General features: G+C 41.6%; 1 protein-coding gene across 1 annotated transcript in view; it reads right to left on the reverse strand.

The window, feature by feature from the left end:
- The window catches only part of cyfip2 (cytoplasmic FMR1 interacting protein 2), a 223,132-nt gene that overhangs the window by 119,844 nt on the left and 79,313 nt on the right, over nucleotides 1–23,975 (reverse strand). Inside the window, exons 5-9 of the mRNA XM_039774596.1 lie at nucleotides 23,535–23,636; nucleotides 22,765–22,946; nucleotides 19,583–19,679; nucleotides 17,229–17,357; nucleotides 9,277–9,381 (exon numbers count right to left, since the gene is read on the reverse strand). Of these exons, the coding sequence (XP_039630530.1) occupies nucleotides 9,277–9,381; nucleotides 17,229–17,357; nucleotides 19,583–19,679; nucleotides 22,765–22,946; nucleotides 23,535–23,636 (615 nt within the window). The remainder of the gene's footprint in view (nucleotides 1–9,276; nucleotides 9,382–17,228; nucleotides 17,358–19,582; nucleotides 19,680–22,764; nucleotides 22,947–23,534; nucleotides 23,637–23,975) is intronic.

Consider the following 23,975-nt stretch of genomic DNA (forward strand, 5'->3'; position numbering starts at 1 on the left):
GTGACAATTCATATTTTACTACAGAAAGTGTACATGTCATCAGATCTGAATCTAAATCAGGGATCTCAAACTCCAGTCCTGGTGGGCCACAGGTTTTCATTCTAACTATCTTCTTAATTAGTGAGCCATTTTGCTGCTGATTAACTTATTTTGCCTTTGTTCAGGGATCTCAAACTCCAGTCCTGGGGCCTCATGTATAAACGGTGCGTATGCACAGAAATGTTGCGTAAGAACTTTTCCACGTTCAAATCGCGATGTATAAAACCTACACTTGGCGTAAAGCCACGCACTTTTCCACGGTACCTCATGCCTTGTCGTATGCAAGTTCTCCGCTCGGTTTTGCAAACTGGCGGCACCCAGCGTCAAAGCAGTGCTACTGTTCTTGTGTGATTACTCATTATTTTCATGACGTGGCTTTATAAATACACAGAAACTAACCGCATATTGTTTATTAGTGTAATGCATCTGATTGTAATTAACTCGTAACAATATAATGGTCCAGGGAACAGCCATAGTATTCCAAATACCATAACTGCTTTAGCGTTGTTACTCTCACTTCTCCTTCTTCTTCTTCTTCTTCTTTCAGCTCCTCCCGTTAGGAGTTGCCACAGCGGATCATCTTTTTCCATATTACTCTCACTGCACCTCTCAGAGTATTTATATCACTGTATCTGAGTGTGAATCACAGCAGCAGCTGATCGGAAAGAGAATTATCAGTATACAGCTTTAAGGACACGCTGTCTCAGCCACTGCAAAATGTTTTAAAGCCTTTCCTGTACGGACCTCGCGGTTCAGAAACAGTTTAATCCCAAGAACTTTAAATGCACTCAATCAATTGCTCCTTGTAGAACTGTTTGTACTTATAAGTACAATCACCCACTGTAAACTTGCACTACAGTTATAATATCTCACAACCTGAGCCACTTTATAAAGCGTATTTACATATGATGACGATATCATTTTAAGGTGAAATGCAGCAAAATATGTTTGTTAAATTATACACATAAAACTTTAACTTCATTTAAATAATCTATATTCTTCACTGGGAGTGTCGTTAAGGATAGAATAATTAAACATGTACTACGAAGATATTTCAATGTTCTTTAAGCGTTTTGAAGAATCGGGCTAAGCTTACAGATGGCTTAACGTCTATTACAGAGCTGATTGTGTGGCAATCGGTTACTTGGGGAAAGAAAAGCAAGGACTGCAGTGGCAGCCACGCCAATATATATTGAATATAAAACAGAAAGAGAAAATAACAACACAGCTAAAACACAGCGACAAATTTCGCAAAAGTTAAATGCTTGTGTCATGAGCACAAACGTTCTTTAACTCCTATCATCATGAAAATGACATCACGTATACATCTCAGTATTTTAGTTATTCAGAGAGCTGTAATATCACAAATGTAATGGACTCTGTGTCCAGTTGGAGGAAGAGAGCCAGTTTAAGAAGCAAGTAGTGATTCACACACATAGATCACATACAGTAGAAGATCAAATACAAAACAAAGCATTTAACGTGCTACTTTAATTACGATGTGATTTGAGAAACTGCTTAATTAAACGATTTTAAGATGAAGTTTATGATGTTCTACTAAATGACAAAATAAACTACGTGATTAAAGTGGAAATGTCGAGATTGAAGTTGACATTTTGTGCTTTTTCCCCACCGTGTGCCTTTTTCTCTGTACCCTAATAAGCTTTCATATGACACTCAGACAGTGGGCTTACAACTCGGCTTTTCACGGCGACTTTGATATGTGACTTCTTTTTTATTTCCGGCACTGTGCGATTTTGTGAATGTGAGCTTTCAAGTTTCTCCAACACGCTATGTCACTCGATCAACTTCCTTTTGTTGATTATACCACGGTTTATTTGAACAAATAGTATGTTTTTCCTTTGCCTCCACTTGGTATTCGCTGAAATTCTTATATTTTCCCTGTGCTTTTCCCATTGTCTTTTCACAGAAGGCTGCGCTTAAGGGCGATTTATATTGATTTGCATATTCAAATAGGCGTAATTCTGGGAGGATTTGGGGTGTTACATAATGCGCGTGCACGAGCGTTAGTTTTCACGCTGATCGGGATTTATGTAGCGGAAGAACGTGGAAGTTGGAGTACGCACAGATTCCTGCATCTGGATTTTTCTGTGCGTAAGCACATTTCGCTTTTGTGCTTACGCCATGTTATAGTGCGAGCGAGTTCTGAGGCCCTGGTGGGCGCAGTGGCGGCGTTATACATGAGGATTAACTTATTTTGCCTTTGTGTTACTTGACGTGACTCAGACCCCTTAGTTCAGGGGCTGCAGGTTTTCATTCTAACCCTTTTCTTAATTAGTGAGCCATTTTTGCTGCTGATTAACTTATTTTGCCTTTGTGTTAATTGACGTGACTCAGACCCCTTAGTTCAGGGATCTCAAACTCCAGTCCTGGTGGGCTGCACTGGCTGCAGGTTTTCAATCTAACCCTTTTCTTAATCAGTGACCTGTTTTTGCTGCTACAGTAATCCCTCGCTATATCACGCTTTGACATTCACGGCTTCACTCTATCGCGGATTTTATATGTAAGCATATATAAATATGTATCGCAGATTTTTCGCTGGTTCGTGGGTTTCTGCGGGCAATGGGTCTTTTTACTTCTGGTACATGCTTCCTCAGCTGGTTTGCCCAGTTGATTTCATACAAGGGACACTATTGGCGGATGGCTGAGAAGCTACCCAATCAGAGCACGCGGTTAAGTTCCTGGGAGCTTATTGGCTCAGCAGCGGAATGCAGAATTCAAGTCCGCGTTGTGTTAACCAGGAAATCTCGCCTCGCTCATTCAGCATCAACGTATTTCGCTGTGTAAAGAGTTAAGTTTCGTCAATGAGCTGCTCGATGCCCATTCCGAGACACTGAGCGACGAAGATTTGGCTAAGATAACCAAGTCAGCGAGCGAGGTAGATAAGGAACAAGAGGACCCAGCACAGGAAGAAGACACCGACCTAACTCTCAAGCATCTCGCGACCATTCTGCGAATGGCAAAAGATCTCCAGATATCGGTTGAAGAATGGGACCCGCAAATGATTCGTTCTTTGCAATTTAGAAATGTTCTTGACGACGCCACGGAAGTGTATAAAAAGCTGCTTACACAAATGAAAAATCAGCGCCAGCAACTGCCCATCACAATGTTCCTTACCCGTAAAACACCGCCTAGTACGTCTTCAGTGGAAGAAGAAACTCCAGATGACAACGGCGGTGCTACACAGTCGCCTGAAGAGGCTCCTTTAGAAGAGCTGTAACGCTCTCCTTTGTTAAAATTAAACTCATCGTTATCGGACAAGTCGTCGTGTCACTGTTGGTGAGTATCCATAACTAATTTTCTACATACTTAGTACATGTATGTACGTTTAGTGTAACTGTACACACATTTTACTGTATACAATTTTTCTTGCATTGTATGTATTTATTGCTGGTGGCCTGTCTATCGTAATGTCTGTAACATATGTGATATCGGAGACGCTCGATATCTTTAAAATAACATTTAGGTTTTACTGTATATAAACAGTGTGTTTACATACATAATTTCAACGAATCTTACCTAATATCTAAGAGAATATAAAGGGTTTATGCTGTATAACTGTGCTGGAAATGTTTATAAGAGTGTGGGTGAGTTTATAAGGGCTTAAAATATATAAAAATAACCATATAAACATATGGGTTTTACTTCGCGGATTTTAACCTTTCTGGAACGCAACCCCTGCGATCGAGGAGGGATCACTGTAATTGATTTCTTTTGAATTCATTTTAATTGACTTGCCCAATAATTTGTTTCTTTTTCCTTAATTAGCAGCCAAACAATAATGAGATACAAAATTAACCAGAACACGACCAGCAGACTGTGATCATCATACAATATCTGAAAACAAAGAAAGGTGAAGGTCTTAGGAATGTTGATCTGCTCAGGTCCACAAAACATTTCACCAGCGCTCTTAGAAAAGTAAAGAAAAATCAACAATTTCAGAAATGTCTGCTATTGCGCAATGAGAGCAGCCATGGAATTAAAGAACGAGTTTAATTAACAACGAGACTGGCGCCTAATTGAGCAACTGGTTGGAGTTTGAGGCCCTGACTTAGCTGGTCTTCTGCTGGCTCCCTCACTTCACATTTCATTTCTGTTTAAAGAAAGAAATGAAGCAACTCAGAGGAACGATGAAGAAATTCTGGGGAACAAATCTTAAAAAACAAGTCAATTAAAAAGAATGGAAAAGGAGCTAATTAGCACTAATTTAGGTCACTAATTAAGAAAACGGTTAGAATGAAAACCTGCAGCCACTGCGGCCCTCCAGGACTGGAGATCTCTGAACTAAGGGGTCTCAGTCATGTCAATTAACTCTACGGGAAAACAAGTTAATCAGCAGCAAAAATGGCTCACTAATTAAGAAGATGGTTAGAATGAAAACCCTGCAGCCACTGAGGCCCTCCAGGACTGGAGTTTAGATCCCTGTTCTAAGTGAACAATAAGCAGAAAATTGACATTTTCAAACAAGAAAGTGGATTCCGACAGGCTTTGAAAATTTTGTAGCATGTCTGAGTGGTGCATCATATTTTAGGACACTTTCTAAGAAATTCTGAATTTTCTTAATAAAGTTTATCTAATTTACTCATAGTTAAAACAGCTAGCTAATGCTTGTTTTGTTCACCTTTCACCAACAGCATCATCACAAAGCATTTATATCAAATAATAGGGGGAATAAGAGGGAGGTCGTGTTTTACTAACATGCTAGAATTCTATGAGGAAGCAACAAAATTATATGACCAGAGTGGAGCAGATGAGATTATTTATCTTGACTTACAGAAAGCATTTGATGAAGTGCCATATGAGAGGTTGGGCATCAAACTAAAAGAAGTGGGAGTACAGGGTGTAGTGTGGTGTGTAGATGGGTGCTGTGAGTACTAGGCTGGATTCTTTCCTAGCTGGGATGCCATAATGGAAGGAGGTATAACTCGAACGAGATGGAATGGAAGCAACACCCCTTACAAAGGGATAAGTTAATGGATAAGGATGGTGAGTTGGTGCATCCAGGGTAATTCCTCCCACAGTACTACAGATGGCAGCGCTCTTCTTGCGTGGACCCAGTAAGGACACCCACTGGGATTTATGGGTATCGTAGTCCCAAGGAACAACCCTGGCAGGATCCTTAGGTATGCCTGGTAGGTCTCCCTGCTTCAGGAGACTTCTGTCCGATCTGGAAGTGTTTCCATCGGGTTATGCCTCAGTACAGCTAGTACTCCTGGGTCTCACATAAAAGCGAGCCGTCCATCCTCCTCCGGTGAGTCAGAGCTGGGAAGCAGAAAGAAAAACTCACCTGGAGGAGGAAAGTGAGGACTGTGGATTGAAAGATTGTGGATTGACCTGTGTTTGAGATATTTTGTGAAAATCCATCCATCCATTATCCAAACCGCTATATCCTAACTACAGGGTCACGGGGGTCTGCTGGAGCCAATCCCAGCCAACACATGGCGCAAGGCAAGGAAACAAACCCCGGGCGGGGCACCAGCCCACCACAGATTTTGTGAAAATAAAAATCTTTATTTTGTACCTGGGACTGAGTAGTGTGGTATGCCTGGGATTTCCGGGAAAAGTGACTCCCCATCTTTTAAAGTGCAGAATTGGCTCAGACACACAAAGCAGACGGTGTCGATGAGAGGAACCTCATCAGAATTAGATGACATTAAGAGTGGTGTCCAGCAGGGGTCAGTGCTGGGGCTGCTGCTATTTTTAATATACAGTGATCCCTTGCTATATCACGCATCAACTTTGCGGCTTCACTCTATCGCGATTTTTTCGCATACACGCTTACGTCACTACGCATGCACTTTCTGAGAACTTTTAACTAAGCCCCACGATGGCTCCTAAACGTGCTGCTTTTTCTAAGCCTTCTGACAATAAAACTAAGTGCCGGAGAAAGATGCTTACTATCCAGGAGAAGGTGAAACTCTTGGATATGATTAAAGATGGCAATACCCTACAAAAGCCTCCTCACGCATATTAAAAGACAGCGCCAACAACTGCCTATCAAGATGTTCTTCAGCTGCCTACTCCTAGTACTCCTTCAGCGGTAGAAGACAACGACGCACCTGCTGAAGATACTGCACCACCTGAAGACTCTCCTACTGAGGTCATGCCTTCATAGGTTAGTGGTTGTGTGTAAGAACTGTGTGTATGTGTGTAGTTAAATGTACAGTACAATAATCTACTATATAAAAGCGGTCGGGATTGTGCAAAGCATAGCGGTATTCCATTTATCACAGACGTACTACTTGTGGTACGAAGCGACGCGATGTGAACAGAGTTCTGGTGCTCCCATTGTTCCCTTGCTTTTGTGCGCGATGCGCTGGAAAAATAGACAAAATTATGTCTCTGGAAATAATTAATGTTGATGGAGTACAAATGCCTCAACGTGTAGTAAATATCAGGGGAGATGGTGCTTGCTTATTCTCATCTATAGCTTATTTAGTGCATGAAACTCCGTCTTTAGTGGTACAGATTCGGGCTGACATTGTACGACTTTGGACAGGCACTCGAGGGGATAAAAAATACTTAGGTTTTCTGGAGATGTTATGAATGGGCACTTTGATGTTCTCATTCCCTACACTTACATGCCTGACGTACACATGAAGCACATACAAATTGAGCATAAAAGTCGGTCGCCTTAAAAGGCGGGTGAGCCTAGTAATAATATATTTGTAACGTCTAATATGTCTTATTTACTCTTTTTTTGTCTAATATATTGGGTAATACAAGTGTAATGGTGACTAAAGGGTGTTATTTCATGTGTAGAAGGCTCTAATAATGTTAAAAAAACGTATTTAGAAGGTCGTAAACAGGTTTTCTATACTCTAACTGCGAAAATATTCAATTTATAAATAAAGAATCCTACTTCGCGAAAATTCATTTATCACGGTAGAGTCTGGAATGGATTAACCGTGATAAACGAGGGTTCACTGTATAGAAATGATTTGTTAAATAACAAGCTGGTTACGTTTGCAGATGATACCAAGCTCAGTGGATTGGCAGATAATCGAGAATCCATTGTATCATCACAGAGGCACTTGGGTAGCATACAGGCTTGGGCAGATGTGTGGCAGATGAAATTTAATGTCAGTAAATGTAAACTATTTCACATAGGAAGTACAAATGTGAAGTCTGAGTACACAATGGGAGGTCTGAAAATTGAGAGTCCACCTGAGAAATATTTAGGAGTCATAGTGGACTCTACACTATCACCTGCCAAAGAGGGTTCAGAAGCCATTAAGAAGGCTAACAGAATGTCAGGTTATATTGCGCCTTGATGGGTGGAGTACAAGTCACAGGAGGTTCTGCTCAAGTTTTATAAAACACTGGTGAGGCCTCATCTGGAGTACTGGGTGCAGTTTTGGCTACAAAAAAGACATAACAGCACTAGAGAAAGTCCAGAGAGGAGTGTCTAAGTAGAATCCAAGGCTATAGGGGATGAGTTATGAGGAAAAATGAAAAGAGCTGAGCCTTTACAGTTTAAGCAAAAGAAGATGAAGAGGAGACCTGACTGAAGGGTTTAAAATAATGCAGGGAATTCATCCAGTGGATCAGACTGTGTCTTTAAAATGAGTTCATCAAGAACATGGGGACACAGTTGGAAACTTGATAAGGGGAAATTTCACACAAACATTAGGAGGTTTTTATTCACATAGACACATGTAGTAAGTGACCAAGTAGTATTGTAGACAGTAGGACTTTAGGTACTTTCAAAACCGGACTTAATGTTATTTTAGAAGAATTAAGTGGATAGGACTGGCAAGCTATGATGGGCCAAGAACTCATATTAATGTCACAGTCTCGGCCCACTGCACTAATTCCCTTCATTATTTTAAACCCTTCAGTCAGGTCTCCTCTTAATCTCCTTTTCCTTAAACTGTAAAGGCTCAGTTCTTTTAATCTTTCCTCATAACTCATCTCCTGTAGGCCTGGAATAAGCCCAGTCAATCTTCTCTGGACTTTCTCTAGTGCTGCTATGACCAAAACTGCCCCCGGTACTCCAGTTGAGGCCTCACCAGTGTATTATAAATCTTCAGCATAACTTCCTTGGACTTGTACTATTGTGAGAGTCAGCAGTTTTAAAGCTGTTAGCACTACCTCAGCACATCCCTCCTTCCCCTTCAGGGGGCGTTGTTTCCTCCCAAAAGAGCAAATCACAGTAAACTTTTGGTGTCAGGTGGTTGATTTTGTGTTGACTTATCTTACCTCGAGAATTTACACAAGTGAACAGAAAACGTGTCTTTACCTTGAGAAAAAAAGGTTAACAGATTAGATGAGATTAGATTAGATAAACTTTATTATGAGCTAAAATGAAGATTTCCAGATCCCTTTTGTTGTCACAGAAATGCACTGGAAACATGGAAGGTGTGTTTTCTATAATTGAAACCCAAAGAGGATGTATTCGGTAAGTCTTTATGCTTCATTTTCTGTTGGAGTCTATAGGGTTCATTGTAAAAACCCCATGACTGGCTGTGTATTTTTTAAAGTGTATAGAAAATGCTCAGTTTTACAGCATAATTTTGCATGGCAAATGCATAGATACAGTACGATGTGCAGGTGCCAGGGAGGAAAGACAGGAATCCTGGCTGGGATAAAGGAAGGATTCTTGTCGGCCAGGAGAACACAATGGAAGAACTGTGTGAACGGACATACTAGGAGCAGTTCATTCCTCCAAACGACAGGTGGCAGTGTTACTTAGTTCCAAGTCCCATTCAGGATACCCACAGGCTGGCATGGGAGTTGGGAGTCCGCAAACACAGCCCTGTTGGGGTCTTTGGGAGCTGCCAGAGGGCACTGCTTGGATCGGACTGCCATGGCTTCTGCACAACCTGGACCTGCTCTGGATGACCTGGACAGGAGACCAGAAGCAGTACCTGGGTGTAGTTTTTAATAAAAATTAAAAAAGCCCACCACTGCACTTTGATTGAGTTAAGAGTCGGGAGTCAGTGGGCAACGCTCTTTTGGAGGAGGAAGGAAGAATTGTGAATTGTTTACTTTGCTGTTAACTGGGTGTGGATGGCACTTTGTGAAATAAAAATGCTTTATTTGACCCTGTAGTTGTGTTGGGTATTGCAGTGTCTATGGGTTGGGGCTCAGTGGCGCCCCCTAGTTGTAAACACATGTTTGAGGGCAAATAACTTTGACTTGAAAAATACCAAACGTCTCCTTTTAATAACATTTCCTATCTTGAATCAGCAAAGTACATTTTTCTGAAATTACCTTGAAAAACTTGTCAATTTTACTAAGGTTGATCCTCTTTTTGGCATCCAGTTTATAAATGTTGCTCACATTTCCATCCATCAAGTACAGACCAAATCCCATCACCTAAATAAAAATAAGAGACAATTTGGTTATTTTCTTTCTTTCTTAATTGAGTAGAGTTTGAAGAACCCAAGTTATATTATTTACTAGCAAAATACTCGCGCTTCGCAGCAGAGAAGTAGTGTGTTAAAGAAGTTATGAAAAAGAAAAGGAAACATTTTAAAAATAACGTAACATGATTGTCAATGTAATTGTTTTGTGACTGTTAGGAGTGTTGCTGTCATCAAGGATTTGATTATCATTATTTCTTTCAATCAGGTTCATATTTGGAGGACGTGTTGTGTTGAAGTTACATTCCGTGTTTGTCAACCGTTGTAAAGATAACACGTTTCATTCATCGAAGTGTTCACTACCCAAATCGCTACTCGTGAATCTAAGATGTTTAACAGGTATTCCCGGTGTTAACTTGTGGATTTGCCTGCGAATATTTAGCGGCAGCGTCTCGATTAAGTGGTGGAATTGCCTGCGAGTATTTAGCGGCAGCGTGTCTATGAACTTGTGGAATCGCCTGCGAGTATTTAGCGGCAGTGTCTCTATGAAGTTGTGGATTTGCCTGCAAGTATTTAGCGGCAGCGTCTCGATTAAGTTGTGGAATTGCCTGTGAGTATTTAGCGACAGCGTGTCTATTAACTTGTGGATTTTTCTGTGAATATTTGGCGGCAGCGTCACGAAGTTGTTTCCATCTGGCTGCATCAGAAAATGTACCATGAAGTCTGACACGCCTCCTTTTTACTGTATTCTCCCAGCTTGGATTGCTGCTGTCGTAATCGGTTTGAGTTTCATGGTTTGTTTCAATTACGACAGTATTTGTAGGACTTGTGTTGAAGAGACATTCGGCATCTGTCAAGCATTGTAAGCATACAACCGGTTTCATCGATAACTTCACATCCAGCTTTTGAGAGTGTAAACATTCATAAATATCAAAGTGTCCACTACTGAGATCATCACCTGTGAATCTAAGATGTTTAAGAGGCATTGGCGGTTGTTTACCGGCAGCGCGTCTATGAACTTGTGGATTAGCCCGTGAGTATTTAGCAGCAACATCTCTATGAACTTGTGGATTTTTCTGTGAGTATTTGGCGGCAGCGTCATGAAGTTGTTTCCGTCTGGCTGCATCAGAAAATGTTCCACGACGTCTGACACGCCTCCTTTTTACTGTTTTCTCACAGCTTGGATTGCTGCTGACGGACGGCCTTATATGGGTAGACAGCCAACTGCGTGGGAGGTGTGGTGATGGAGGACGCAATTCCGCCTCACACGGCGGCCGAGCTGCAGGCTATGGATGTATATATGTACGTAAGTAGGATTCAGTTATGACCGTTATGCGTAGAATTTCGAAATAAAACCTGCTTAACTTTTGTAAGTAAGCTGTAAGGAATGAGCCTGCCAAATTTCAGCCTTCTACCTACACGGGAAGTTGGAGAATTAGTGATAAGTGAGTCAGTGAGTGAGTGAGTCAGTGAGGGCTTTGCCTTTTATTATTAGTATAGATCTCTCTATTATAAAAAAAAAAATCCTGGAAATGAAAAGCAGGGCAACAAGACGTGATCTTCTCGGAAGACACTTAAAAGACCCGTGAGACGCAAACTATATCAGATAAGAGCACGGCCAGCAAAACACACAGTCGTGTAAAGGCACGTAGCACATATAACGTGTATAAGGACAATACGTTTTCGATGAAACATCAACGACTAAGCAAAGAAGAAAGAGCAGTGAGGGGAAAAGTGACCCAAAAGCATTGGAGAGAAAAAAAGGCAGATAAGAGATTATGAAAGCAGTGGAATTCGAAAGGCTCAGACAAACGATGGTGCGATACGCATGCAGAGGAAGGTAAAGAATATGAAAGCAGTAACATACAAAAGTATTGTAGCATCCCTGCCAGGTTGAAGCCTTTTTGTTTTAAGTGACTGTTAGGTCCGATTGAGGGCGGGCGGAGTACAGCACGGAAGACTGATAGCGGGGTATTGAGTGATGCGGTAAAGTGGGCGAGACCCGGGGGATGAGGGGTTGCAGAGGGTACTAGAAAGTTGTGTTTGGGATTACAAAGTCGGCGATTGTTCAAGTGGCGGCACGGTGGCGCAGTGGTAGCGCTGCTGCCTCGCAGTTAGGAGACCCGGGCTCGCTTCCCGGGTCCTCCCTGCGTGGAGTTTGCATGTTCTCCCGTGTCTGCGTGGGTTTCCTCCGGGCGCTCCGGTTTCCTCCCACAATCCAAAGACATGCAGGTTAGGTGGATTGGCGATTCTAACTTGGCCCTAGTGTGTGCTTGGCGTGTGGGTGTGTTTGTGTGTGTCCTGCGGTGGGTTGGCACCCTGCCCAGGATTGGTTCCTGCTTTGTGCCCTGTGTTGGCTGGGATTGGCTCCAGCAGACCCCCGTGACCCTGTATTCGGATTCAGCGGGTTAGAAAATGGTTGGTTGGTTGGTCGATTGTTCAAGTAAAACTTTTGTGACACTTTATTATGTCAGTCGCTAGAATATCAAAAAAAAGATCGTAAAGATCACATTACTGCAAAACAAAAAGAAAATTAATCATCAGGACCAGTTGTGATTGAAAAAATAGCAGGACAAAGCGAGGTCAGAAATAAAAGACAAAGAGCAGAAAACAAAGTCTTTTCGCCTTCACATCATTCAATGCACAAAACGTAGATTTACACAACAATGGACCATACGCTATGAGAAACGCTATTGTGTTCCCGCAACAGTTAAAGCAAGTTTCATTTTAAAGAAAACACAATTCGGTGAGGTGTATATTTATGATCACGGAGAAGCGATGCAAATTTGGTGACAAGAAAGGTAATGTATATATTCCGTGAATAACATGAGACACAAAAGGAGATCTTGATATGCCATTAGTATTAAAATGTTTAAAGTTTCCCGTGAGAATAGCATTTGCTATGACAATTAACAAATCACAGGAACAAACAAGAAAAAGTCGGATTATTTATTAGAGAAACAGAAACAATGTTCACTCACGGGCAGTTATACGTTGTGTGTCTCCAAAAACGGAATCAAAATTCAATGCGATCTTGAAGAAAAGGTCATTCCAAATATTGTTTTTAATGAAGCTTTAAAGTAAATGTGCAAATAATGAAATTGAAACAATTTCAAAAAAAAAAAATAAAGTTTTTAAAATTGTATATCCGATTAACTAAACACAGGGGTTGGCGAGCGTAGTGAGCAGGGGGCAGAGCCCCCTAGTTATTTAAAAATACAATCTGAAGCCAAAAAAACAAAGGGAAGACTCTGACCTGCCTGCTTTCCAATACTACAACATGAAGCATTACATAAAGATAGATGCGTGTCACGTGATTTTTTAATTTAAAATTGGCCGATCTCTTTACTTTTTCGTATACGTAGTACAGAGAAAGTATAGGAATCGTGAAAAAATTAAACCTTGAGATTTTGATGAATCTTGACGTTTTGTACCTTCCTGTGTTTGAAAATATCATTTTTGAAATTCTGCTCGTCTGCGTGTAAAAAAGATAACTCGAAAACGCTTTGCCCTCGGTCAGTGAGATTTTATACACCTGTTTAAATCAAAAATTAGGAATCCCATCAACTTTTGGGCCACTTCTGGCAACCGAAAGTGGTACTTTAATTGAATAGTTTTGCAAATTTTCAAGTAAACTATGGCTATAATTACAGACAGAGATGATCAAATTTTGTACAGATATTTATAATGATAAAAAGCAAACAGACATGAAATTTGAGAAAAATGACTCAACCGAAAGTAGTATTTTATTTAAGCAACCATCCAAAGTTTTTGTATCATGGAAATATAAAACGATACACGATATTAAAACGATACACGATATTAAAAATTATTCAATATAATGCATATTCTTTCAATAACTATTATTAATTTTATTTGAATTCATACATCATTAGTTTAACAATAACGTGTAAACATTGAACATGTGCTATGTAAATATAAAGATGCAATGGGAACAATAAGCTGCTACGTCCCTGTCGTGTTCCTGGTAAAACATTTAGTCAGTCAGTCAGTCATTTTCCAACCCGCAATATCCTAACACAGGGTCACGTGGGTCTGCTGGAGGAAATCCCAGTCAACACAGGGCATAAGGCAGGAAACAAACCCCGGGCAGGGCGCACACACACACACACACAAAGCACACCAAGGGACATTTTAGGATCGCCAATGCACCTAACCCAGGGGTCCTCAATCACGGTCCTGGTGAGCCGCAGTGGCTGCAGGTTTTTGCTCCAACCCAGTTGCTTAATAAAAAGCACTTATTGCTAAAGTAACACTTCTGCTTCACTTTAGTGATTTTGAGCCCTTATTGCTTAATTTTGTCTTAAACAGCTATTTTAATTGCTCCTTATTATCAATAACATGCAAATGACAAGAGAGAGCAGCATTTCTCCATTTAGCTTATTTACATTTACACCTGTGTGTATTTATCTGCACTATTGGGTTTAATTAAATACTTGGAAGAAAAATGAAGAGAAAAAAGTGAAGGACTGAGAATTACTCGTCCATTTTAGCCTTCAAATCATTTGCATGATAGAAAGGGAAAGAAAAATGACCTGACATAGCAGAGTTAATTTAATTTCATAGCGTGTTAGTGCTTTATTGGCAAGAATTGCTTTCTAATTAAGCAACCAGGTCAGAACAAAAACCTGCAGCCACTGCGGCTCTCCAGGACTGGGATTGAGGACCCCTGACCTAACCTATTGTAATAGATTCCCAGGAACCCTGCCCCACCGGGATGCCTGGAGGAAGGGCGGCACTTCTTTTCCTTGGGCACTCGGCCGGTCCTTGCTCCCTAGGGACACCAGGAAGTGCTGACAGACCAGGGATGGTTTATGCCCGGTGTGCTTCCGGGTGCAAGGGCAGCACTTCTGCCACACTGGGGAGTGCTGCCGGAAGTACAGTACATTGTCAGGCACCTGGAGCACATCTGGGACGAGATTAAAGGAGCTGCCTCACTCCAGTCAGGGAGCCGGAGTCGGGTGGAAGAAGGACGGAGCTTGCGTGGCAGGAGTGGAGGCGGCCGAGAGAACCAAAGACTGCATATTTGTAAATGTTGTATATAGTGGATGTTAAATAAACGTGTGTGTGGTGGACACTGCGTTGTCGTGTCTGTCTGTGGCCGGGCAAGCCTTTACACTGCACAGGGAGAACATGCAAACTCCATGCAGGGAGGACCCGAGAAGCAAACCTAGGCCTCCTTACTGCGAGGCAGCAGCATTTCCACTGCACCACCATGCTGCCCTAACACATTTAATATTATGATTTTTTTTTTCATCAAAATTAAATGTAGCTAAATTCAGTTTAACCTAAACACAATGTATTGCAACAAATATTATACAACATTAACACTTTTTCTATGTTTTTAGGTGACTATAACTCTTTTTACTTTGCACACAATCTCGATAATGCGTATGTAATCACGAAAAAACTCCACCACCGTTTTCAGCCTCCCTAAGTGCGAAAATATCATTTTAATATAAAGTTTGATTATAAATAGAGATAAATGATTGTGTATCAATATTATCAATTAGTTGAGAATTCATGAGAAACAAAGAGATGTGATATTTGAGAAATATTGCGCAACTGGAAGTGGTTCTGATGGCCTGGTCCTCTATCTCAGTATTCGAGAAAGTCGAGGGTAGCGCACTTCCAAATTTTAATTCAGTCAGTCAGTCATCATCCAACCCGCTATATCCTAACTGTAGGGTCAAGGGGGTCTGCCGGAGCCGATCCCAGCCAACACAGGGCAGAAGGCAGGAAACAAACCCCGGGCAGGGTGCCAGCCCACTGCAGAATTTTAATTCATGTAACTTTAAAATAAATGCATAGGAACGGAGTATGCATTTGGTTTAAAAAGGAAAATAAAAAAATCATTTGATGGCTGTAAGGATTGGCATGACTGAAACATTGGGAATTCAAATATACTGTACATCCATACTTGTTGATTTTTTACAGTAAGAGATGTAGACAAAGGTGTCGTCCCTTTACAGTTCTGCAGTCATCTGATCGCTGGTTTACAAGGTCTTTGTTTCCATCTTAATGCCTTCTGTGCCAGATAGATTTTGAGATGCTGATCACAGAAATTATTTTCGAATTTCCCCATCACGCCAGGTTTTTGATCGACGGCTAATTTAATAAGACAAAGGAAACGCATGAGAACGTGCAGCTGCTGTTGAGACACATTCGGTACTTGAGGTACAACTGGAATATTTTTAACGACCTGAAGATCCTTGCAGTTTTACTCGTTCTGCAGCCTGGACAAACCAAGCATTGTTGTTTTCTTTGGACAGCAAAGAGTTTGACACCCATCCAGCCGAGAGATAACGGTAGATTAATTAAGGGCAGAACCTGAACAGTAAAATATTGAGGAGTCAGATGAGGATGAATAATGACTTGTGTAGCGTGCGGCCGGGGCACCTCCATACTGGAAGGACCAGGGGAGCAAGTGTGGCCCCTGCAGTGGTAGATGGCAGCCCCCCCCAGGTGCCTCAGACTCCCACAGGGCTTCATGGAGTTTGGTGCAGCCATGTTGGGATCTGCAGGCGGCACCAGGGGGCTGCTGAGCCCTTATGGGCAGTTCTTCTGCCACATCCGGAAGTGCTGCTGGAAATAAATCATCAAGCACCTGGAGCACTTCCGGGTGTCTTACAAAAGGAGCCAGCAGCCACTACTCCGGGAGCCTGAGTCGGGAGGAGGAAGACAAAGCTTGACCGGAGGAGTGAAGGAGAAAGAAAAGAAAGAGAAATGGAAGGAAAAGCATCGTGTTTGAGCTTGTGCTGGGACTGTGTTGTGCCTGTGGGAAATGGGGTAAGCGCTTCCTTTGAGGAAAAATAAAAAAAAATTAAAATGTGTGCCCTGAACTTGTGTCCCACACTTGTCTTTATTGGGTTCAGGTGGCGGTGCCAGCCTGGTGGTCCACACTTGTGTGATAAGAATTGTAATAAATGTAACAGTTGCTTTTATTTGTTTGCTCATTGCTCCATCGTAAGTGAGTCTGTCTGCGTGCCATACAATAAAGCTTAATTCTGCGGTCAGTTCTAAAGTCTCCGAGTGCCTTCATTGGGGCTTTGGGTGCCCATGCCATGTCAGCCTGCGTCAACATAATCAGCGCATGTTCCCAACATCTCCTTCTGTCTTGTTGACCGTGTATGTGTCCTCACTTGCTGCCGGCCCATCCGCAGATTATGTTATCAACGGTGGCGGGCTCCTAAACTGAAGTGGGAGCGTGGAGCCAACCCGCAATTTCCCAGTCACTGAAGATAGACTTTCTTCACTCAAACTTGGACTTCTTCCCAGCTAACCTTGGCTCGGTCAGTGCCGAACATTGTGAAAGGTTTCACCAAGACGTTGCCAACATGGAGAAACGCTACCAGGGAAAGTGGAGTCCTTCTATGCTGGGAGACTATTGTTAGGCACTGATTCGCGAAGCATCGGGCAGTGACAACAAATGAAAATCTGCAGCGAAACATTTCTAGTTTTCTCTCGTGTTGCTCACATTGCAATATCATAGCGTAGGCCTGTGCCGCTGGAGACGTTACAATGTTAACTGCGTAACTGCAGTTTTCTTGAAAACCTTACGTGAAACAGAGATTAAATTGTGTTTGGTGTGCAAAAATCTACAGGTTTCACCAAAGACTGCAGAGGAAACAAAATTTTCCATAAAATTTGTTGGCCAATAAACAAAATTTAAATACTACAACCATGAGATTTTTCTGGGATAAAATGTCAAACTACACATATGCTTTAGAACCAAAGGCAGATATTATTCGATGTTACAGGCTCACTGTAAATGACAGATACAAAACACATAAAATCATCTTCTTGGCTTTTATTTTTTCTTCACAAACCCAGGCCTACCTTTAACAGCATATGCTTCTCACTAGGAGTCAGATACATCTTATTTTCATAGTAATCCACACAGATGTTTACGATGTCTGCCAACAGCTCTTCATATCCAGGGATTACTTCCAACTGCTGATGAAGGCACTGCAAGAAAGGCAACCAAACCATGTTACCATCGTTATTACATTTTATTTTAACACTGGAATCCCTGAAGCTTACGAAAATATTCGTAATCCCAGGCCACCTTAAATTCCTTCGCACCTCCTCATCAAGGTCTTGTTTTGCAAATGTGTCGATCAGCACAAGCAGCCTGCTATCCCGACGCAGCTCAAGTCGGACAAAAAGTCCTCCCAGCTCAAGTCTGTTTATGTGGGTGTGAGGTACAGTTGTGCTTGAAAGTTTGTGAACCCTTTAGAATTTTCTATATTTCTACATAAATATGACCTAAAACATCATCAGATTTTCACTCAAGTCCTAAAAGTAGATAAAGAGAAACCAGTTAAACAAATGAGACAAAAATATTACACTTGGTTATTTATTTATTGAGGAAAATGATCGAATATTACATATTTGCGAGTGGCTTAAGTCTGTGAACCTTTGCTTTCAGTATCTGGTGTGACCCCCCAATAACTGCAACTAAATGTTTCCGGTAACTTTTGCTCATTCCTGCACACCGGCTTGGAGGAATTTGAGCCCATTCCTCCGTACAGAACAGCTTCAACTCTGGGATGTTGGTGGGTTACCTCACTTGAACTGTTTGCTTCAGGTCCTTCCACAACATTTCGATTGGATTAAGGTCAGGACTTTGACTTGGCCATTCCAAAACATTCACTTTCTTCTTCTTTAACTATTCTTTGGTAGAACGACTTGTGAGCTTAGGGTCGTTGTCTTGCTGTATGACCCACCTTCTCTTGAGATTCAGTTCATGGACAAATGTCCTGACATTTTCCCTTAGAATTCTCTGATATAATTCAGAATTCATTGTTCCATCATTGAAGGGAAGCCGCCCAGGCCCAGATGCAGCAAAACAGGCCCAAACCATGATACTACCACCACCATGTTTCACAGATGAGATAAGGTTCTTATGCTGGAATGCAGTGTTTTCCTTTCTCCAAACATAACGCTTTTCATTTAAACCAAAAAGTTCTATTTTGGTCTCATCCGTCCACAAAACATTCTTCCAATAGCCTTCTGGTTTGTCCACGTGATCTTTAGCAAACTGCAGACGAGCAGCAATGTTTTTTTGGAGAGCAGTGGCTTTCTCCTTGCAACCCTGCCATGCACACCATTGTTGTTCAGTGTTCTCCTGATGGTGGACTCATGAACATGAACATTAGCCAATGTGAGAGAGGCCTTCAGTTGCTTAGAAGTTACCCTGGGGTCCTTTGTGATCTCGCCGACCATTACACGCCTTGCTCTTGGAGTGATCTTTGTTGGTCGACCACTCCTGGGGAGGGTAACAATGGTCTTGAATTTCCTCCATTTGTACACAATCTGTCTGACTGTGGATTGGTGGAGTCCAAACTCTTTAGAGATGGTTTTGTAACCTTTTCCAGCCTGATGAGCATCAACAACTCTTTTTGTGAGGTCCTCAGAAATCTCCTTTGTTTGTGCCATGATACACTTCCACAAACATGTGTGGTGAAGAGCAGACTTTGATAGATCCTGTTCTTTAAATAACACAGGGTGCCCACTCACACCTGATTGGCATCCCATTGATTGAAAACACCGGACTCGAATTTCACCTTCAAACTAACTGATCATCCTAGAGGTTCACATACTTTTGCCACTCACAAATATGTAATATTCGATCATTTTCCTCAATAAATAAATGACCAAGTATAATATTTTTGTCTCATTTGTTTAACTGGTTTCTGTTTATCTACTTTTAGGACTTGAGTTGAAAATCTGATGATGTTTTAGGTCATATTTATGCAGAAATATAGAAAATTCTAAAGGGTTCACAAACTTTCAAGCACAACTATATCTGTTTGCGATTATCTTTTTTAATGGCCATTATATGAAAAACATTTATATGTTACTTACATAAAAGCTAGATCGAATGTTGTTTACCTCTATTTATTTACTTATTTTATGCACATGTACTTTGTCAGCATGTCAAACACAGGAAGCTCTGCAGTCTACTTGTGACTTTATGCTTTAAGGTGGCCCAGGATTACAACTTTTTTCATAGGGTTCAGGGATTCTAGTTTTAAATACAATAAAGTCTTACTATAGAGTATTATGATATTTAAATAACATTTACCAATAATATTTACCAGTTTGAACGTATTACGTCTTAAAAACAGCAGTGTTTCAAACACAATGAAATCTTTCACACTAACGCTTTCAATCCGCACAGCACTCACCTGGGTAATTCTGTTGTGATTTGCCAAAAACATCGAGAGATTTTGTGATTCCTGAATTGACTGAGGGTCGGCCATTTTCCGTAAAAACTGTGCAGCTCTACAACAGAAAGAGTTATTATTTTACAGCATATACGGTTAAGGTGTCGACTGCTGAATGTCAATATCATTTATGTGACAGAAAAGTAGTTACTGGTGAATTTGACCAAAAACAGTGTGGACCACCAAGGCGCGTACAGCTGCCCTAACCTGACACAAACAGGCAGAGATACGAGTTCAGCACAGCACACATTTATTTACAGCTGGGGAAGTGCGTCTTTCTTGCTCCCCAAAGCACAACACAGTCCATACAATCCATACTTCCTTTTCCTAGTCTTTCTGCTTCCCGACTCTGGCTCCCTGAAAGGAGTGAGGCGGCTCCTTTTATCTTGGCACTGGGAGTATTCCAGGTGGCTCATTAATCGGACCTGGAATCACTCCCAGATGTGGTCAAAGCCCAATGTAGGGCTCTGCAGCTCCCCCTGGCCGCCCCCATGGAACCTAACAGGGCTGTGCCAAACTCCAGCTTCCAGCATGCCCTGCGAGAAATCATGGTGCCACAGCCGCCCATGTGGAGTGCCCTCTAGCATCCCGGGGAAGGTACCCTGCTGATGCTCTCTCCCCAGGTCCTTCCAACCAATTGGCATCTCAATCAGGTGATGGCCGTGGCCACCCGTCACAACAGAAAGCTAATAATTTCAAATTTTATATAAAACTAGCCGTCCCATGTGGCTTCGCCACAACAGGTCCCAGACGTGCTCAATTCCTTCGACGATAAACACGAATCCGTCCATCACCCCTGGTGAGACAAAACCGTGACTCATCAGTGAAGAGCACTTTTTGCCACTCCTGTCTGGTCCAGCGAAGGTGGGTTTGTGCCCATAGGCGGCGTTGTTGCTGGTGATGTCTGGTAAGGACCTGCCTTACAACAGGCCTACAAGCCCTCAGTCCAGCCTCTCTCAGCCTATTGCGGACAGTCTGAGCACTGATGGAGGGATTGTGTGTTCCTGGTGTGACTCGGGCAGTTGTTGTGGCCATCCTGTACCTGTCACGCAGGTGTGATATTCGGATGTACCGATCCTGTGCAGGTGTTGTTACACGGGCTCTTCCACTGCGAGGATGATCAGCTGTCCTTCCTGTCTCCCTGTAGCGCTGTCTTAGGCGTCTCACAGTGCCGACATGGCAATTTATTGTCCTGGCCACATCAGCAGTCCTCATGCCTCCCTGCAGCATGCCTAATGCACGTTCACGCAGATGAGCAGGGACCCTGGGCATCTTTCTTTGGGTGTTTTTGACAGTCGGTAGACAAGTCTCTTTAGTGCCCTGCGTTTTTAGAACTGTGACCTTAAATGCCTACTTTCTGTAAGCTGTTAAGGTCTTAACGACCATTCCACAGGTGCATGTTAATTAATTGATTATGGTTAATTGAACATGCAATTGTAAGAACCCTTTACAATGAAGATCTGTAAAGTTATTTAGATTTTTAAAACATTATTGTTGAAATACACAGTCCTGAAAAAGGGACGTTTCTTTTTTTGCTGAGTATATATAAAAAAAAATAAATCTAAATCCATTATGTAGTTCTCTCATGAAAAGCAGACAGACAGACAGACGTTGGATTCTATATATATATAGAGAGAGAGACTAGCTGTGCTACCCGTCTAAAAGGGAGCGAAATCTAAGTAATCAACATAGACCTCAGTGTTAAAGTTTGCAGTGCTCCATCTATAGTAATGCAAGTAAAATTAATTACATCTGTCATTCCAACAGATGGCGCATCACAAACATCTGTAGTAATAAATGCCTGCTTTCTTTCATTCTCCATTTCTCTTGTGTTTTCAAATTCTCTGCTCATCCAGATTTCACCTCTTTTTACATCTGCTTCACTGCCCAATGTAAACTATCCATCCATTTATTAATTTTCTGAAGGTAATGTTTCCAAGGTATAGCTAGACCTCAGTGTTAAAGTTTGCAGTGCACCACCCATTGGAATACATTCTGTAGTGAATGTAGTAATAAAATAAATTGTTAGGGTCATGACGCGTCAGAAACATTTGTAGTAATAAGTGCTGTTTTCTTTCATTCTGCGTCTCTTTTATGCTTTCAAATTCTCTCCTCCTCCAGACTTGACCTCTTTTTATACCCGCTTCACTGCCCAATGTCAACTATCCATCCATTCATTCATTTTCTGAAGGTGATGTTCCCAAGAAATAGACCTCAGCTTTAAAGTCTGCAGTGCCCCACCTATTGGAATGTATTTTGTAATGCATGTAGTAATAAAATGAACTGCATGTGTCATTCCAAGAGATGGCGCATCACAAACATTTGTTATAACTAATAAATGCCTGTTTTCTTTCATTCTGCGTTTCTTTTATGTTTTCAGATTCTCTTCTCATTCAGATTTGACCTCTTTTCACACCCACTTCACTGCTCAATGTTAACTACCTATCCATTCATTCATTTTCTGAAGGTGATGCTTCCATGGTACAATACAATACAGTTTATTTTTGCGTAGCTCAAAATCATACAGGAAGTGCCACAATGGGCTTTAACAGGCCCTGCCTCTTGACAGCCCCCCAGCCTCGACTCTCTAAGAAGATAAGGAAAAACTCCCAAAAAAACCTTGTAGGGAAAAATGGAAGAAACCTTGGGAAAGGCAGTTCAAAGAGAGACCCCTTTCCAGGTAGGTTGGGCATGCAGTGGGTGTCAAAAGTAGGGGGTCAATACAATATAATACACAGAACAGAACAAATAGAAGAGTTTGATCCTCTCCTGACACCACTGGCCATAAAGCAAGTGCAAGGTTTGGACTCCTCTTGGTAGTGTTGGTGGAAGCTATAAATGACCTGCATGAAGACTTTAGTGCTAGGACTTCATGCTGTGTTCTCATTGACTCAGATTTCTGTATTTTCCGTTACCCGCTTCTTCAGCTGTTTTCCTGACTGCCTTCTCAGTATTGTAGACCCCCTATCTGTTTCATGTCTGTCCCATCACAACTTTCTGGGCTACCTCATTATTATAATATTAGACTAATCCATAATACCTTGATTGAGGACATAACAGAAAGACTAAAAACAAAATACAATGAAATTTTAAAAAAACGTCAGGTCTACTTTGGTTACCACATTCCAACTGACGACGCTCACCTTTTATAGGCCGAGTGATCATTTTTTACACTGCATTTCATGTTTTTCAGCTCATCAAGCACAGCAAACATGTTAATGAACTTCCCCAGCGTTAAAAGATAGGCTTCTGACACAAAGTCCTTTCTCCTTTCAGCATGACACAAGCGTTTCACCTCACTACAGAACCGCTCAATTGCTTTACGCTGTAAAAAGAAAAAAAGAAAAAAGGGGAATAAAACAATGGGTTCAGTTTAGGTATCTACATTAGCCTAAGCATGCAATTCTATTGTGAAATTTAGAGGTGTAAGGGTGCGAAACTCTTGCAACACTTCAACGGGTATTTTATAAACTAAACACGGCCGTGAAGTGTGTGTGGATTGTCATGCATGTGCATCCGAGGACCTCCTCGCGGGTTCAGTTGAGGTATGTTATAATCTGCCAAGACAAGAGGGAGCGCTGCCACTAATGCGGACATCTCCTCCTTTTCCTACAGCCGCCCCTTCTGGTCCAGCCGCCGTAAAACCCTGGGCGCCCCGGAAGGAGGCGTCATTACAAGGCAGGGCAACCCGATGGACGGCACTCCACTAAAGCGATTGCACCTCTTATTTACTTTGAACTCCCCGTTGAAGGAACTAAAGCCAACAAGCATATTGTTCTTTACATTTTGTTTATTTTTTCTGTCTCTGGACAATAAAAGACACGACCCAGTTGGCACCCCAAAATTTCCTTGCTGTATTGTGAGCTGTTTTTCCCAGACCTAGCCGCTGGATGAATACATCAAATTACTGTACCTGAAAGTACATGAACTTCATCAGTTTTGTGACTTCAGGCTCAAGAACTTCTACTGTCTTTTCATAAATTTCTACACGGTTGGGTTGTTCGTTGCATTTTACCTAAAAAAAAAAACAAAATAAAAAAGTGAAACAACAAAGTAAGTCAAAATCTAGTCATCACATAAAGTATTGTTTTAACATGTGCAGTACTAACAAAAATTTGGACGTGAGCATCAGTAGGCCTTGCACCCTAGAGACCCAGTAATTATTTACCACTCTGATACTGATCTTTCTGATCATAAAATAGGTCATTACAATAGCAACTGATGAGAAGAATTCATAATTAATTGCAGAAATACAGTATTTGAGGTTCCTCGTGCTAGATTTGGCTCAAAAACTAACTGGCACATCGTCATCTTACAACAGGCTTAAGTTCCAAGTTTGGTATTTTTCTATCCA

The sequence above is a fragment of the Polypterus senegalus genome, chromosome 13 (genome assembly GCF_016835505.1).
Source record: "Polypterus senegalus isolate Bchr_013 chromosome 13, ASM1683550v1, whole genome shotgun sequence".
Lineage (NCBI taxonomy): Eukaryota > Metazoa > Chordata > Cladistia > Polypteriformes > Polypteridae > Polypterus > Polypterus senegalus.